Below are 13,230 nucleotides of genomic sequence, written 5' to 3' on the forward strand. Positions count from 1 at the left end.
AAAATACTGTCACAAGAACTAAGAGGAACAAGCCCTTTCCTTCCTTATATAAACACATTTTCTTAACCACCAAACTTCATCAATGGTGATTTTTTTTTTTTTGACACTAGTTCTCTGGGTTTAAAATTCAGACTACATTTCCAAGAGTTGAGTCCTCTGGCTTGTCTCCTCTGTGCCAAGACTGTCTTGCAGCCCTGGTTTGATTGTTCTCAGTGTCTCACATCCCCTCTGCCCTCTCTATCTCCCTTCACCACTTTGGTACCCCATGACTGTCTTCCCCATGCTTGCATTGGAGATTACTGCTATACTATATTTAACTAGGATTCCTCTCTCCTTACTGTCTCAGAGCTAACCTCCCCTAAAACATCATGATTCTTGTAACAGCATTCACTGTCAATATAGACACAAACTAGAATTACCTGGTAAAAGAGTCTCAATGAGGAGTTGTCTGCAATAGGTTGGCTTTGGGGATTGTCTTAATTAAATCGGTTGATAAAGTAAGAACCAGAGAATTGTGGGCAGTGTCATTCCCTAGGCAGGGGCTTGAACTATACAAGAGTGGAGAAATAGAGCTGATCTAGCAAACAGTCAAATGAGCATGCATGCATTCATTTCTCTATACTATAGACTATATTCGTTTCTCGATTATAGTTTTGACGATTAGCTATTTGATATTCTTGGTTTGACTTCCCCACAAAGATGGGGTATGACTCAGAACGATGAGATGGAATAAACTTCTTTCTTCCCTAACCTGATGTTTGTCCAGGTATTCTATTATAGCAACAGAAACGAAACCAGGACAATACTCTTCTGAACCTATTGTCTCCTACTTATGACCTTGTCAAATACAAGTTTCTGTACCTGCCCTTTAAGGCTCCTTGAGATTTGTGGCTTCCTCTACTTAGTCCCTTTCTTCTTTCAGTATTTTATTCATTGTACCTCTCAGGAGGCTGTGCCTGCCTGTGGTGGAAGCACACATACCTGGCTTATGAGGGTCAAGTCTAGCTCTGGTGTTGTTGGGTCAACCTTGTGACAGCTTCCTTTGTTATTTTCATTGACTCCTTAAGTTACTGAAGGATTAGGACAGCAGAATACCAACTATATTTCTCTTTTTAGGGCCAATATGCTTCATTCTCCTTCAGCTTTACTATGGCCAGGGGAGCCTTCTTTTCTTAAGCTATGGTTTCAGTTTGGAATGGCTTCTTCTGATCGATCTACCATTTAAAATCCATTCCAGCCATACAGGACCAGTGGAGACATATCTCATTGTCAAATGTTCTCTAACTCTTAGATGGGACCACATTCATCAACACTACCTCTTCTGAGTTTGCATTACACTTTACATTAGTTCCATTCCATAGACCACTCTCCTTCTGCCATCTGTAATACTACATTTTTGAGGCACCTGTTCAAACAGAATATACCTACTGAATATAGAACGTGTACCTTCTGCTTGCCCATTTTTTCCACAAGTTCCACCCCCGCTGACTAGTGTTAACTGTGATTGAGGTACAAAGTATTCTTCTGGAATTCTTCCTAATAAAGTTCAAAATCATAGAAATATGAAAATTTGGTCACAGAGAAACAAAGCTCCTCTCTTAGGCACCATCTCTGATCTAAGAAAGAACAAGGGCCCACATCATCCCAGATGTGTCCTAGAGGGTGGCACAGGACTGAGGTTCCTCAGTAAACTCGGGGGGGGGGTGTCTGTAATTCAGGGAGAGGGTCAAGACTGTACAACAACGACATTTGTATTCTCTTTCTGATTCCACCTCCCAAGAGCTTGGATGGCAGGCGTGTGCTACCATGCAATTCACATGGTGCTGGGAGTGAGTCCAGGGATCCGTGTATGTATGCTAGGTGTGCAGTCTTCCAAGGGAACTACATCTCCAGGTGGATATCTGATTGATTGAGCTTCTCAAACTCAACCTGTCCACAATGCTTTAAAAACATATACTTAACAACACAATGCTGCTGAGAAAAATTAAAGTTTCAAGAAGGTCCCAAGAACTTAAAATGTACTGTGATCATTAGTGTACATAACACTATCACTTGGATACTTAAGTGTGTGTGTGTGTTCATATATGCATGTGTGTGTTCATATCTGTGCAAATAAGCCAGTGGTGGTGACTGAGTACTTTCCTCTATTGCTTCTTGGGGACTGCCACTGAGCTTGAGGCTCACTGATTAATCTAACTAGCTGGCCAGTGAGATCCAGTGAGCTCTGCCTTCTCAGCATAGAACTATAGGAATATACAGCCACACTTGGCCTTTTAGGGGGGGCGATGGGAAGCAGAACTCAGGTTGCCAAGCTTGCCCAGTAAGAACTTTTACTAAGCCATCTCCCTAAGCCCCGTGACACAGGTTCTGACCAGTCCCACTGCAGAGGCAGCCATGGACACCCAGGCTTCTGTCCCTCTGTCTGAGCACGGAATACTTACCATAGCAAGAGTCTGTGACTGAGCAGGAGGCAGCAAAATCAATCTGTAGGAATGAGTCCTCATTCACAGCAATGTCTGTGGTGACCACGTAACGGGTGCTGGCCTTTTCAATGAAGACCAGGGCATCGCCTGTGGAGCCACACACAGGCATCTTGGTGCCTCCTGGGTGAAGCAGCCACTTTCTGCTGTCCAGAGTTGAGAAATCATCTTCTAAGACTGTATTACCAGAGATATTTCCTCCAATAAGAATCTGAAATGCATTTTTAGAACACCCCAGATTTGGGTTTTAACATCCAGAAGAGTTCAATTGTTTTTGTTTGTTTTGATCTGTCAGCTATCTCAAATCTGGTACTGTACAACCAGCATAATGTTAGGGGGTTTTCAGAAGGCTCTTGTTTCTGTGGTCTGCTTGCCCATCTGGCAAGGAGCTACAGAAAACAAATCAAAGGACTGACAAAACCATTCACAGCCATTCGTGGGCCAAACTGTGCCATTGGAAAGCACATGTCCCCAAGCTGGGAGAGCAAAATTTGGCTTGCCTGTGATTGTTTTCCATGTGAGATTTCTATTTAAGGACAAATGTGCCCTGAGGCATTTCAGTTGCAATTCTGTGCATGAACTTGACTATTTGTGGACAGGTTCTCTGAGTCCTGTTTGATGCACTGTATTATGTATGAAGATCCTTTAGAGCAGTCCAGAAAGATGCGAGGGAGATTTATGTATTTATTTTGCATCAAAGGCTGGAAAAGAGGATTTGAGCACAATTGCATGCGGCATCAATACTAATTTGCATGCTTCCCTTTTTGGAGAATTATAACCTTGTATCACGCTTGATAAAGTCCCTCTGTCCATATGGCAGCATCCTCTCTGAACACAACCTAGGCCTTCTGTTGTGCCATTTATTTTTATAGGCTTAGGCAATTGAGGGACTAGAGAATGAAAGGAAGTTAAATGCCATATCTAATCTAGCTGTGTGCCCTTGGGCAAGTCATTCGACTGTCTGTCTGCGCTTCTACCAGCATGGGAGTTGGGCTAACATGCATTCTAAAGTCAAAACAGTTAAAGTAGATAATTCTGAAGAGACTGACCTGGTCGATCACCCAGGGGCTATAGAAGTGCCCATTTTCAGATGGCTGCCACCATCGGAGGCGTGTAGAACCTGAACGGGCTTTCAGGGGCATTTCCAGGGCGATGTACCTGCCCACATTGCTGGAGTTGCTGAAGAGGAACTCTTGAAGAAGACTCCAGGAGAGGCCACCATTGAGGGAGTACTGTAGAAGCACAGGCTGGCTCCTGGGGTCTGGAACACCTTTACCACATCCCAGTCTCATGAAGAACTGCACAAACCTGACACCAGAGGGCCTTACTGTATGTAATCTTTTACTTCCAAGAGAAACCCCCATCATTAACAAAAGGCAAGCACCCAGGCAGTATGAGGCAATGGATGATGTTAATAAACAGAATGGCCTAATGACTGTCCAAACAATCACTTCAAAGCTTGATTTTTTTCTGTCTTAATGTGAATGAGAGTTAATTAAATGTGAAGTGTGAAAAAAAGGCAATTCTGGCTCATATTTGCATCTTGAATTTCTTCTCCAAGGTGCCAGAGGAAAGGCAGTACCATTGCTTCCCTTGGCTACTTTATAAGATCTTGGGAGAGATCCAAAGGCTGTTCAAGTCTGTGAGTACATTGTTTGTCTGGTGAAGACAACCGAATCCCAGTCCTCAATGTTTGGAACTAGACATATATATATTTTCTCCCTCCTCTCTAAAATACAGGTGCCGCATTACTGGCAAAATTATCCATTCCCATCTTACCAGAAGCTTTATAGAGCTTGTATCTCTTGGTTTAGGAGACACATTTACATGCAGGAGTTGTAGCTCCTCTTTTCGAAAAGACCAGGCCACTTTTGGAAGAGGTGTGTTAAGTCTGGGCCTCTCTTCTGTCTCTTGTGCCAGGGGAAGGGGAAGTGTGAGTGTGGTTTGTTGGTGGTGGTAGGCTTGCCAGACTCTTACTGTTGCTGGGTCTGGATATGGATGATACTGGCTTCTGAGAACTGTGGCGGCCAGCCAGTGGCAGCTTTCCTAGCTGGCAGGGAGGTGGACAGAGCGGCAGCGACCAGCTGGGGTGCCAATGAAAACTGGCTCACATGTTATCTTTGGCAAGCAAGCTGCTGGTGCCCAGTCTGGCCACTATTCTAACTGGTAAAGCAGAATAAATTTCATGTCAAATCTAACACACGTACTCAATAATGTAACAGGACTGATAATAAGTGCTATCAGTGTCATACACGATGCTACTCATTGCTCACGATTCTCCCAACCTCTGTTTATTTACATCATGGCCCTGAAAACACTGAGATCTTACACTGAACAGTTTAAGGTCAATATATGCAAATCCCACACAGCATGCAACTGCAAGAGCAGTCTTTTTTAATGCAGCTTTTAACATTTGATTAATGGAAGCGTGCATTGTTAGTGCCTAGTGATGTTTACACAAACGAGAACAGTATTTATCTAGGAAAAACTAGGAGTACTATCTGTTTGTATTAGACAGATGTTCATATTAATTTAGTGATAATATAAACACGAAATTACTACTTAAAAATATATCTGAAGTACTTATTTGGAAAACTTAATAATTTCTAAATTAGAGAACATGGATGCTATTCAAGAATCTGGCATAAATAATACAAATTAAACTATGTACATTAGAATGGGATAGAATAAAATTTTGCTTTCAGTAACTATAAAATTATTTTAGATAGATTTTTATTTTCTATGAATTATATTATTTATAATCAGAGATTAAGAGTCAGGAAAAAGAGGGAATGTTCAGATGTATTTAAAAGTAGTATGAAATGTTTTAAGACCATAAACAAGATTTCCTTGTTCTTTTAAAAATAGGTCAGGGCTGCATTTTACACACATTAAACTGTACATTATATTTTTGCTGATAAGGTTCTGGCTCATCAAGTGACCAAGGGATATACATTCTGACAGGGCATGACTTTCTGAGCGAGCTTAATGTGTGTTTTTTTTCTGAGTAACTATGCTCAATTTAGAAAATGACTTCTGTGCTAGTGAGGCACTGGGCAGTTGATTACGAACACCATGGACCATACTTCAAATATTCTCACTAAATATTTGCTAATGAAGATAAACTTAATGATGAATAACTTGAGGATATATTTCTACTGAGCTTCTTACTAAGACAGTATAATAATTGTACATATTTTCATTATAGTTCAAGTGTTAATGATATAGTCAGTAGAAGGAGGATAAAATAGATGCAATGTTACTTTTTTGAAGTTAGAGTGAATTGTTATTGTCTCAAGACTATAAAATAACAGATACTAGACTTTGTTTGTTTAGGTGTTTCACAGCTGACGTTGGTACTGAACGAACATAGGTCTTGAACTAGAAATTATGTGATCTGTGTCTTGTTGGGGACTTTAAACAGAGCGGTGCCTAACATCAACATGGAAGGTGTCACCCTTGAGAGTTCCTGGCTTCTGCTTCATGTCCACAACTGTGTGCCACAATTACCTAGCATGTGATAAATCCAGGTCCCGTGTTACCAGCATGCGCAAGCCATCCTCGTTGAAGAAGAGATTGTTCCCACTGGAAAGGATCCCACACTTCCGAGATGGCTTCCCACCACTCATCAGTAAGAATCGGTCGGATTCCAGTTGACCTGAGAAAGTGGAAAATGTTGTTTACCTGTGACCATGAATATAGTTGTATTATATTTTCTTTTTTTTAAACACGTTGTAATCAGTACATTAGACAGTCATACATTTCAGTAACTGCTTAAATTCTGATATACAGATTTAAGCATGTAAGCATATGACTTCAAACATACAACAAACCTATTCATAATTTGCTATATTACCAATATTAAATATTATGTTGGGGCCTAAGTCGAATAGAAAGCCTGTTATAGGCCTAAGGAACACCTTTCCTGTATTATGCATGCAAATTGCCCCTCCACTTACAGATCTCATCTCTTTAATTTGTAAGTTATTGGGTTTTGGAAGTCACTACACCCAAGCAAGGGCTTATCATGGTTTGAGAAGGGGAAAAGGTGATCATGTTCTGTATATATATATATACATGTGTATATATATATTCATAGCTTATGATAAACTTCTTTAGAAATGTATCATTTCTATTACTAATAACATGGCTGAAATGTATTATGCCACCGTCTAGTAATGGTTGAGCCAATACAATGCAAAGGCATCACAATTAGGTCACTTCATACAACTAGACAGACCAACATGTAACTAATTTTTTTCTTTTGATTACTAGTTACAGAATTTTAATCCCATAGCTTAACAATGAAGGGTCATACAACACCCACCTAGCATGCCAGTCTAATGTGCATAGCTATTATCAGTTACACAAGACATGGCCTAGCAGATGCTAGGGAGCTTTTTTTTTTTTTTTTTTTTTTCAAGACAGAGTTTCTCTGTGTAGCCCTGGCTGTCCTGGAACTCACTCTGTAGACCAGGCTGTCCTGGAACTCAGAAATCTGCCTGCCTCTGCCAAGTGCTGGGATTAAAGGCGTATGCCACCACTGCCTTGGGAAATTTTTAAACCATTTTTTACAAGTATACATTTTCATCTTGAACACTGAAGTCACCATACATACAGGGCAAAGTCAGGGCTTTTATATTTGCGTTTATTCTCATTTAACTTTTAAAACACTACTGTAGCTGAATATGAAAATAAAAACAATAGCCAAGTAGTAAGCATATTATGATTACAGTCCTTCCCACGTTCACTACTGCATATAGAATGTCAAAGAGTGACTGGCCTATTAAGAGGTCTGACATTGAACGCCACCTCTGGGGTGATGTTCATCATCCTCATATGCTTCTCCATTATAATGATACCATCATTCCTGATTTGGATCAGAGTCCACCAGTTCAACCTGATCCATTTTATCAGTCTCTTCTACTTCCTTCCTTTCAGGAAGGAGTTTGTCCAGCAAAGATTGTTTATCAGGAGAGAGAAAGCTATTTTTTAGGAAAGTTTACCTTAAACTCAATGATTAGATGTCCCTTTTCATATGGCTGATGGTATAACGGCATACCTTCACTTAGCACACATTTTATACCCCCATGCTTGACAATCTGACCTGGATGAGAGGTAATGACTGTGGTTCAGTTGTCAAGAGTAGATATTGGCTTTTGGAAGCCACACAATCCTTCACGCAGCAGTATGTCTATACACAAGAAGAGGTCTTCTCCTTGCCTTGCAAAAACAGCATGGTCCTTCTGACCTACCACAACGATAATATCTACTGGCTCCAGTCCTGGTTCTTGGTCTCCTTCACTGTGGAGTGTTATCTTTTGACCATCTTTCATGCCTTTATCAATATGAACTTCTAAAATTTTCTTCTCTCAAACTACCTTTCTTCCATTGCAGCTTTTACATCTGTCTTTAGGACTGATGCATTCTCCATGCACACTGGCACTCCATGCACACTGACTGAATTTGCTGAACCATTCCTGGTCCAATTTGATAAATCTTTCTGTGCATGCCCATCCCCTAGCAGTTGGGACAGCATTCTACGGCTCCTTTCTTGTCATCTTGGCTTCACATTTGTCACAAATCACATTCTTTTGTAGAACCAGTTTTCTTGTTGCACCATTATATAAGTCTTCTAAGGTCACTGAGAGCTGATGCAAAACATTTTACCTCTCCTTTCTCTTTGCATTCTTCCTCTTCCTCCAAAGAACATATCAAAAACATCCATGGGCAAGCCAAAACCACCACCCGCTCCACCCTCTTTAATTGTCTGCTCGCCTCTTTTATCATATAATCCCCCCCTTTTTTTGGAATCAGCAAGAATTTCATGAGCTTGAGAAATCTGTTTAAACTTTTCTCCTTCATTTGGATTCTTATCAGGGTGGTACTTCAAGGCCATTTTTCTATATGTCTTTTTCAATTATTCCTAGGAGGCATTGGGTTTGACCTCCAAAACATCATAAGAAGTTGTTTCTTTTACCATTTTTTACAGCCAGTGAGCAGGTTGGTGCTGGAGAATGGAAAGAGGAGCATGGCATAGTGCAGCTTGGCCAGACACTGCTCCTCCACCACCCACCGAGCGTTCTGGAAAGTTCCCTGTATCGTATTTTCAAAGAAGTATGACGGGATGTGTCATGTAGTTTTAAAATGTAAAGCCATAAACATTAAAAGTGCAGTTTGATATAAGAGTACTCTTTATCATATGAGCATTTTCGATGTTTTCAGCCTTGACTGATAGAAAGGTTCACTTGTCAGAGAGGGGCTTTTCCCAATATCGATGGTTCAGCCAGGCAAGCAACACGTCAAAGAAAAATGCTGATTAGTCAGGAAGCAAATGAGAGGCCAGAAGAAAGGGAGCCTGGGACACAGCATCTTTACCATGTTCTTTCTAATGTGAGGCAGTGTTAATGGAGGAAGAACACAGAATCTTTTGAAAATGGATTTTTTTTAATCATAGAAAGTTAAATATAATTTAATAGTTGCTGTTAAATGTCTTTCAAAGCCGGTTTTCAAATCTACTCAGATATGAATCTTAGACTTAGTTTTTTTTTTAAATGAGGTAAAAAACACAAGACATGTTTACTGTATTAACAATTTAAACATGAATAATCCAATGGTATTTAGTATATTTCTGATGTAAAACCTTCCTCAGTAACTATTTTAAGTTTTCGTCCCCTCAAGGAGAAGAAGCCTGTATCAATAAATATTCCCCCAAGGAGAAACCTATATCAATAAAGCAGTAGCTTCCCTTTCTTCTGCATCCCTGGCAACCAACCAATCTGTTTTTGGGATGTTTCACACAAACAGAATATGCAATGAAATTATTTGGGAGAGGGTCTGGTTTCTTTTATTTACTGTATTATTTCCAAGGTTCATATACATGGTAGCAAACATCAATAGTTCAAATGTTTTATGGCAGTGTAATGTTTTACTGTATGCTATAACTAAAGGCGGTTTCAAAATATATTGTAAAATAATGATAATAAAATTATTAATATTTTATAATTATTAAAAATAAAAATAATTAAAAGTCTTATAGAAAATGGAGGAAAACACTATCTTTTGGTCTGATTCATTAACATGCATAGCTGCTGTATTGGCTCACCATAAAAAAATGTTTAATCCAACCTTTGGTAAAAGAACACATCTACAATTTAGATGCTCCCAAAATAACTAGTATATAATGTATACTTTTCTTTGTCATAACACTGTCATCATATGCATTGATGTAAAACAAAGGTGTGGAAAAGGAGAGGCTGCTTGGACAGTTGGTAGAACCAGGGTTTCTGAAAAATTGTTTCTTATAATCTAAGATTATCCCTTAGACATATTCTTTTGCCACTTATCAGCAATTACATGTGATATAAAAAGTCATGAAAATAAAGCAGGTGTAATAGCATGTACAAGACCTGAACATGCCCAGCCAGACCACGTCCCAGCATGAGGGAGCTACTGGCTACGGTCTGCTGTTGAGAGAGGGAGAAATGGGGTTGTCTAAGAGTATAGCCCTGGTAAGACCATTCCCCGTGGAAGGCCCCACAAAGCAGAAATAAAAAAGACACTGTTGGGTGGGACAGGAGATGAGTGGATCAGTAGATCTAGGAAGAGTCGGAGGAGAGACAGTAAATATGATCAGAATATGCTGTGCAAAATTCTCAACTAGCTAATAAATGTCAAATGTTATATATAGTTAACTAAAGGAATTTGTTTGATTTTTCTTATAGGTTCATATGTGTACAACTATTCCATCAATAGAAGTATCAAGACATTAATGATCTAACCTGCCTATTGAAAATTAAATAAATTTTACAAGAAGTGGTGAAAATAACCTTTTAATTTCTCACTTCAAGTCTTCATTCTCTCTCACTAATCACCATGTCATACGTGTAACCTATAAAATTCAGAAAGAAATTCACGATGGCCTTTGGTGTGTTAGCACTTGTAAAGATGACTATTAGAATATATGTTAGTGGTTAATTAGCCATCACAGATTGTGTTTACATGTAAATTCTTCCAAGAGCTACACAGAAAAGATTACCTTCAAAATCGTCTTTGAGAAAATCAGGATTTTTGGTGCTTATTTTACAGGTTGGACCAGAGTAGCCCGGATCACATCTACACTTGGTTCCGTTGATGCAGCTCCCGTGCCCATAGCACATCTCTTCGCACTGGGGACCGATGTAGACGTTGTCAATGGCCCATGTGACTGGCTGAGAGCCAGCAGGATAAAATCCCTGGTACCAACGGAAACGCACAGATCTGGAAAACAAGGCACAGGGTCTCAAAGGTGTCCAATAAAACATTACATTCTTAGAGTTAGCACAACTGGCCCATACACAAAGGGAAACTGCTACTCACGTATCAACTTGAGGAAAAGAAAACAGGACTCAGGAAGCAGAAGAAAATGAGCCTTGTCATTTCAGGAAAATTCTAATTTGTTTTGACCAGTTATTAAAACATCGCACCTGCTCTTCCTATGCTTCCAACACTGGCTCTCTTGGTAAAGACTAGTTTACTGTCAACACTCTGTGTAACGAATTGCTTAAAAATGGATGTAAAACTCACGAAACATAAAATCAACCACAAACCATGTAAAATGCACAATTCTGTGCCTACTTTTATCTAGTTCCAATGCGCTTCATCGCCCTGACAGGAAGCCCCAAGTCCCAGTAGCCCTGCTACATTTACTTTCCCTTGGCAACTTTCAACCTCCTGTCTGCCTCTGTGGATTTACCCACTCTGAGCATGCCATAGCAATGAAGCTGTGCAACACACGGTTTGCATTCAGCTATATGCGTTCAGCATTCACGTTTTCAAGCCCCATTCACTTGAAGCAAGTGTCAGACTTCCCTTCCTAATGCTTCATCATGGGGATTTATCAGCTTTGTTCATTCATTGGCTTGGTCCTTTCCACCTTTTGGCTATTGAGAACAGTGCTTCTGCAAACACACGGACAGCATCAGTATTTGTTCTGGAGAGCATGGTAGTGGAATTGCTGGGTCTTCTGGTTATGCTTTTCAATGTGACGGCGTTTCCATGGTTACAGTATGACTGCTGGAGTTTTTAAAAGCGTGCCTACTTCTTCTATTAGCAGAAAGCTTGTAGAAGCTAACATCTACGCCTCCTTTATTAGACCTTTTCATGGTTCCAGTATCATTTTTTTTTTTTAAACACAGTAGCTGCTCAGTAAATTTAAGAGAAAAAAATAAGGAACTCAGATTTACTTTTTGGTTGCTTCTTCTTATGTCTTGTTTTATTTATTTATTTTAATAAAATATAAGCGAATATGCCAGGGTTGGTGGCTCACACCTGTAATCTCAGAACCTGACATAGAAATAAAGTACTCCCATGAGTTTGAGGCCAGCCTCTACACAGAGAGTTCTAGGCCAGCATGAACTCCTGTTTTTTAAAAATATAAACCTAACTAATTGACCAACCCGCCACTGTTCCCCTCCACACATATCCCCCAAATCATCATCATCATCACCAAAATTAGCAAGTACATTATCTCATCATGTTACTGGTGTACAATCATGTTACTGGAAATAATCTATATGTCTAACCAGATGTCCAGAAATAACACATTTTTAAAAACCACGTATAAAAGTCAGCCCAGAGAAGCTGGAAGCCCAGAGAAGCTGGAATAGAGGGCTGGGCATTCAATAGGTCATGGACACTTACTTTTGTGTCCCATGAATTTATCCATCTTCTTGTTACCATATAAACTAAATTCTGAAAAGTTTTTAATTTGAGAAATTGAAATTGAAATTAAACACTGGGGTTGGGGATGGGTGAAGAGACTGAAGCTAGCTAAGCCTCTGCAGTGTCACAGGGACGAAGACTCACGCACTGCTTCATTGTTTACAGCAAGACCCCAGGTAGACTAGGCTGTCCCCAAAATGCCAACTGATAATTAAAGCAGGCTCTCCTACACTTGTCAGAGTTTAGTCTCAGCAAAGACACTTACCTTTTGAACTTTCAGACTGCTGAGCCGAGGGAAATGGCTAGAGTTTTCCTTTGAAGAAAAGCCTACATGGATTTTGTTTGAACTTATTTATTCAAATGTTCTGAATACAAATGAAGCACCTTGGTTGGGTATTTATTAGTGCTTGCCTGCCTTGGCACAGAAACTGCAAATGCCAGGACAAATGGGCATGGCGTTGCTGTGGTCCCCTTCGGCTGAGATCTTAGTTTGAAAAATTCTCACTGCCATCCACCCTGTGAATGTCAGCGCCTGCTCTCTAGCCAGCATGCTCAAAGGATCTGCCTCTTAGAAACAGACACTTAGAACTTTAACACACCACAGTCTCCACTCAGTGGGGCCTCTGGCTGACTTGTTTTGAAACCGCAGAAAATAATACTTAAGACATTTTCAAGACAAAAAGACGCTCCACTGAAAGGTGATGTATATAAAATTAGGTGGAAATTCAACACATAATTTGAACATAACGGTATATAGAGGCTGTCAGTTTGAGAGTGGGGGCATGGAAGGGGTTTGGAGAGAGGAGAGGGAAGGGGCGAGTGATATAATTATATTTTAATAAGAATATAAAAAATATAAAAACTTGACACTGAAAACATTATATATTTAATTATTTATATTTGTGTCCATGTTTCTATCCAGCGTTCATTAAATCACAGAAAAGGGTTCATTAAGCATCTCTCTCTCTCTCTCCCTCCCCTCCCTCCTTTTCTCTCTTCCCCTCTCTCCCTCCCCCTTCCTTTGTCCCTACCCCTCTTTCCCTCTCTC

The 13,230-nt window shown here is 40.0% G+C and overlaps 1 protein-coding gene and 1 pseudogene across 2 annotated transcripts in view; both read right to left on the minus strand.

Moving 5' to 3' along the window:
• The window catches only part of Reln (reelin), a 457,134-nt gene that overhangs the window by 60,782 nt on the left and 383,122 nt on the right, over positions 1–13,230 (minus strand). For both annotated transcript variants that reach the window (XM_031380095.1, XM_031380094.1), the window contains exons 42-45: positions 10,519–10,739; positions 5,991–6,138; positions 3,530–3,788; positions 2,442–2,691 (exon numbers count right to left, since the gene is read on the minus strand). In XM_031380095.1, the coding sequence (XP_031235955.1) occupies positions 2,442–2,691; positions 3,530–3,788; positions 5,991–6,138; positions 10,519–10,739 (878 nt within the window). The remainder of the gene's footprint in view (positions 1–2,441; positions 2,692–3,529; positions 3,789–5,990; positions 6,139–10,518; positions 10,740–13,230) is intronic.
• Positions 7,267–8,463, minus strand: LOC116097520 (annotated as a pseudogene).

The sequence above is a fragment of the Mastomys coucha genome, unplaced genomic scaffold (assembly GCF_008632895.1).
Source record: "Mastomys coucha isolate ucsf_1 unplaced genomic scaffold, UCSF_Mcou_1 pScaffold19, whole genome shotgun sequence".
NCBI lineage: Eukaryota > Metazoa > Chordata > Mammalia > Rodentia > Muridae > Mastomys > Mastomys coucha.